The sequence below is a fragment of the Hippocampus comes genome, unplaced genomic scaffold (assembly GCF_001891065.2).
Source record: "Hippocampus comes isolate QL1 unplaced genomic scaffold, H_comes_QL1_v1.1 scaffold620, whole genome shotgun sequence".
Taxonomy (NCBI): Eukaryota; Metazoa; Chordata; class Actinopteri; order Syngnathiformes; family Syngnathidae; genus Hippocampus; species Hippocampus comes.
In genome coordinates this window covers 348,804-353,801 of record NW_017804841.1, presented here as the reverse complement: position 1 = coordinate 353,801, position 4,998 = coordinate 348,804, and the positions used below count along the sequence as shown (strand labels likewise).

At 44.2% G+C, this 4,998-nt stretch overlaps 2 protein-coding genes across 2 annotated transcripts in view; one reads left to right on the top strand and one right to left on the bottom strand.

The window, feature by feature from the left end:
- Positions 1–4,993, top strand: part of LOC109515938 (BAH and coiled-coil domain-containing protein 1-like) — a 48,002-nt gene extending 43,009 nt beyond the window's left edge. Inside the window, exons 19-23 of the mRNA XM_019870098.1 lie at positions 3,787–3,964; positions 4,107–4,224; positions 4,344–4,419; positions 4,641–4,749; positions 4,833–4,993. Coding sequence (XP_019725657.1) covers positions 3,787–3,964; positions 4,107–4,224; positions 4,344–4,419; positions 4,641–4,749; positions 4,833–4,993 — 642 coding nt within the window. The remainder of the gene's footprint in view (positions 1–3,786; positions 3,965–4,106; positions 4,225–4,343; positions 4,420–4,640; positions 4,750–4,832) is intronic.
- Positions 1–4,998, bottom strand: part of LOC109516427 (uncharacterized protein C16orf52 homolog B-like) — a 426,069-nt gene that overhangs the window by 331,615 nt on the left and 89,456 nt on the right. The gene's annotated exons all lie outside the window — the stretch shown is intronic.

Sequence of the window (4,998 nt, the reverse complement as noted above, 5' to 3'; positions counted from 1 at the left end):
TTTTTTTGTTTTTTTTTGATGACGTGTTGAGGGGAAAAAAAACAGGTTGGAAATAGATATTTGATGTCCGTTTTGACTCACCAACAGCAGCTTTTATTTTTGGTGTGCGGTAAATGCATGAGAAAGAATTCTAAATTGCATCCAGTTTCCGTTTGTCTCGTGAAAAGGAGACAGATGAACTTACTCAATGTCAGCCATTTTCAGACCCTACCATGTGAATAAAACGTCTCTCAGACTGGGATTGTACAAAGACTGAATTTTGCAGGGTTGCTATAAACAAGGCGTGATTCTTTCTGCATTTATTACGCACAAGGCGATGCCGCTGTCTTTATTGTTTGCAAAGTTTCCTGTTTCTGGTGTTGTTAGAGCTCATCTATTGGCTGTTGGTTGCGTCACGTCACCGCAAAGGCTGACAGTGATTTTCCAGTCCCAAATAGCAGGCGATGCAACGAAGACTTACCTATTTTGGGTGGCCTCAATTTCGTAGAAAGGAAACCAGTTCCTGCAGACTTGAGATCCCAGTGCAAATGGATCTATTCCAGGGGTCTCATCCACAAAGCCCCTCAAAAGTCGTTCGGGAGCCGCCCCTAGAAAGTTAGAAAAACAAGAATCACTGATCAGCAAGAAATTAGACGCTTTCTTTCCTGTAATCGGACAGAAAGTCAGACATTTTGGCTCGAAGCAGCCATTTTGGATGAATTCCCAAATTTTTCATGCTTTGGACAAATTCCTACTAAGAAATTGCTCTAAATGAGCCCCAATCAGAAGCAGATGAGGGACCGTCAAATGACATGTTGAGTATAATGAGGTTTCACTCTGAGAAGGGGTCCAACACTAGTTCACTAATCGACATGAATGTCGATCATAACAAGACACATGAAAAAGTTTCTAGAATCCAAGCCAAAAGTCAAACAGGAAGTCGGCCATTTTTTATTCAAAGCAGCCAATTTGGGTGGAATCCTAGCACTCATATTTTAATGATCCTACCGGGGAATTCGTCCAAAAGCTGTAGAACCTCGGCTGATATTCAACTTGACTTCATTTTCCATTTCATTAGATTCAGCTTTGTTGTTGGAAAGATTTTTCTGGAAACAACTTTCATCACGCTTTTGATTGGCTAAAACAGGCATTCGCAGACATCTTCGGGTCAATACGGTTGCACTTTACAGCCTGCCGATAGTAGACAAAGTGATTTATAAATATACTTTTTTTTTTTTTTTTTTAAATGTGGAAAGTTGTTTTGACAAAATATTCCACGCAAGACAACATCTGATCGGCAACCTGGCAATGCTGTTGACGTTCCTCTGCGGTCTCACAGGGGATGATTTGGTGTCCACATGGTGGCCTGTGATTGCTCCAAATGACTAGGAAAGGAGCTCAGCAAGAACTTGGACTAACGACCAAAAAAAAAAAAAAAAAAAAGCTTTCGGCGAGTCAAAGTGTGATATATATTCATAGCAATCACCAGATATGATGCAAACAGGCCCTCGGGGAGCAGTTTATCGAGCCAATGAACGGACTTTACAAAGGAAAAAAAATGAATGTGACAAGAAGTATATGTAGTCAAATAATAACAAAAGTCCCAAACAAATGAACTGAAATCTGGGCCTTAGAAAACTAAAACTAATACGAAAGCGAATGTAACCAAAACGAAGCATTTTCGGAAAGAAACAATCATTAAAACTAAGGGGCCTTAAAGAACAAAAGTCAAATAAAAATTGACCGTCACGGACCCCCCCCCCCAAACCCCCAAAAGTGTTCTAACCCTGCTCAATAAGAAGCCGCCGTGTCGCTTGCGTCACCTGGCGAAGGTGAGGCGATTCTATGCGCCGTCTCTTCATTCTTACCGGCTCACTTTGGAAAAGCGGAACCCTTATGCCGAGAAATAAATCTGTCCTTCGTGTGTTTATTGTTGCCTTCATATTTGACAGTGGTGGAGAACTGGTTCATTAAATTATATTTAGTGGGTTTTTTTTTAATCATTGAAAAAACTTCTATTCATTTAGCTTTAACAATTTTTTTTTTTTTAATAAACTATTTTACATGCCTTCTTCGTTTTCAATTATGCACGGTCGGGCTCGCTTTACAATTCTAGAGCACCAAAGTTTGTCCCCCGCCCTTGAAAGAAGGTCGTCACGATACGACTGCTGTCAACTTGAACCGCCAAAAGAAAAATATGCGCCGCTTCTTTTGGCAGGTGTGCTTTTTTTTTTTTTTTTGATGACGTGTTGAGGGGAAAAAAAACAGGTTGGAAATAGATATTTGATGTCCGTTTTGACTCACCAACAGCAGCTTTTATTTTTGGTGTGCGGTAAATGCATGAGAAAGAATTCTAAATTGCATCCAGTTTCCGTTTGGCTCGTGAAAAGGAGACAGATGAACTTACTCAATGTCAGCCATTTTCAGACCCTACCATGTGAATAAAAAAAAAATTAAAAAAAAACGTCCTTTGCATTGAATGACTTCATGTCACCGTATTAAAAACGAGGGCAGAGAATAAGAAATGCAGGGAGAGGAAATAAAAGCCCAGCAGAGTGCTTCTAAAAAACCTACACAACCTGACGGCTTCCTGTCCAATCCACCATTAATTCCTCCACTTCTTTTAATGCTTGAGTCACCATAACAGCATGTCCAAAAAAAAAAAAAAATGCATCATAGCTCATCTTTTGGGCATGACCTATAACACACCCGCGTCACACACCTTCACACACACACGCATCAGCGCTTTGAGAGAATGATCACCCATTGCCTCTGGTGACGAAACGCCTATCACGTCAACCCCCCCCAGAAAAAAATTGGAACACAAAAGCCACCTCCTGTACATTAAGCACGGTGTGGAAAGACTAAATGCAGGCAGAAACCTGTTGGACGAGGCGACTTTTCATCATCACTCATCGGTTGTCTTACGATAGAGACTGACTGGCCTGAACCTGTCTGGGCATGGCTAGTCAGTCGTCGGAGGTGTGTGGGTTGCTGAAGGTGAGAGCAGTAAATTAGACTTCGGGTTTGGGTGTAAGCAGGCCGTGCGTGCGCGAGGAACGGGGACCCCCCCCCCCCTTCAAATTCAGATTGTCCTGTTGGACGAGGCGACTTTTCATCATCACTCATCGGTTGTCTTACGATAGAGACTGACTGGCCTGAACCTGTCTGGGCATGGCTAGTTAGTCGTCGGAGGTGTGTGGGTTGCTGAAGGTGAGAGCAGTAAATTAGACTTCGGGTTTGGGTGTAAGCAGGCCGTGCATGCGCGAGGAACGGTGGACCCCCCCCCTTCAAATTCAGATTGCTACTATCCTGGCGTTTTTGCATTCTGTGTTAGCATTCAAGTCACACTTATTTTTTTAATAGCCAAACCGCACGCTCAGCGAGGACAGAATAATACCGCGGTTTCGGGTGTCGTAGTTCCGAAGCTTTTTTTAATATCTACGAGTACACTCTCGGTACAGATAGCGCAGCCCGGTGGACCCCCCCCCTTCAAATTCAGATTGCTACTATCCTGGCGTTTTTGCATTCTGTGTTAGCATTAAAGTCACACTTATTTTTTTAATAGCCAAACCGCACACCCAGCGAGGACAGAATAATACCGCGGTATCGTAGTTCCAAAGCTTTTTTGAATATCTACGAGTACACTCTCGGTACAGATACTTTAGCGCAGCTGTTTGTTGTGTGCTATATTTGCACTACTGGAAGTCCTTGTGCCTCATGAATTGTCCTCTGCGTATAGTGAGTCAACGCGACATCAATGCGACTTTCAGCCCGCTGACGTCCCAATCTTGTTCCCAACTGCAGGTCCCGGGTCACGGGGTCAGCCGACTCCTGCAGAGCTTCACGGCCGACGATGGCTTTCACCTGGATGAGGAGAGCAGCTTCTCTGAGGAGGAAGAGGAGGAGGAGGAGGAAGATGCGGACGAGGGGAGCCCACAGACGACGGTGCACCTTCCTCCCAAAATGCCTTGCAAAATACCCGGTAGGCCCCCCACAATTGACACATGGAGAGTTCTTTTTTTTTTTTTTTTTCGTAACAATGACCTCACATGGTCATTCCACGCCTATCGTATACATTTTGATGATCGATATGATCTCATTTCCGTCCATTTTCTCCGCATCAGCTCTGCCCAACTGTGTGCTCAGTAAAGAGATGCTCGTTGACGGCCTGAAGATTTTGATATCCAAGGAGGACGAGTTGCTCTACGCCGCCCTTGTCCAAACTCTGGACCTGCCTGATATGTAAGTTCGGCTGACTGACTCGTTCTGCTGTCTGGTACATTCAAAAAGCTTACAACTGTGTAACCATGTACATCCGTTCTATTTTTTTTGTTTTTGGTATCTTTTTTTGTGTCCCCTAGATTTAGTGTTGTCATAGAAGGGGAGCGCGGGAATCGCCCCCGGATCTATTCACTGGAGCAAATCCTACAAGAAGCTGTAAGTTTCAGCCCTGCAACCCCATAAAAAAAAAAAAAGAGCATGTCTCGCTCTGTTTTTATAAAGAGTGCTATTTCTTCTCACTGAAATAACATTTTTGTTGTGTTTTTTTTTGAGGGAGGGACGGCTCAAATTGATTAATGGCACCGCTGTGCTGTCTGTGGCCTCTGATGTTTTGGCTAAATGGACTGTATTTCTTATTTTTCTGTCTTTCGCTCAAGGTTCTGGATGTGCGGCCCCAGACTGAGGCCATCCTAATGGCCGGGACGCGAGTGTGTGCCTACTGGAGCGAGCGCTCACGTTGTCTTTATCCCGGTTATGTCCACCGAGGTGTGTGTGTGAGACACAAATCCCCAGGAACACCCATGGGAAAAAAAAAAAAAGTGAATCAATCCTCATGTGCTGGACTGCAGGGGGCGCAGGTGAAGAGAAGGAGGGAAGCGTGATGGTGGAGTTTGACGACGGCGACAGAGGACGGATTACGCTGGCTAACATCAGACTTCTGCCGCCTGGATACCAAATCTGCTGTAAGTGGAAAAATGTACAGGGGGGGGGGGAATCAACAAGCCTTTAGAAAAG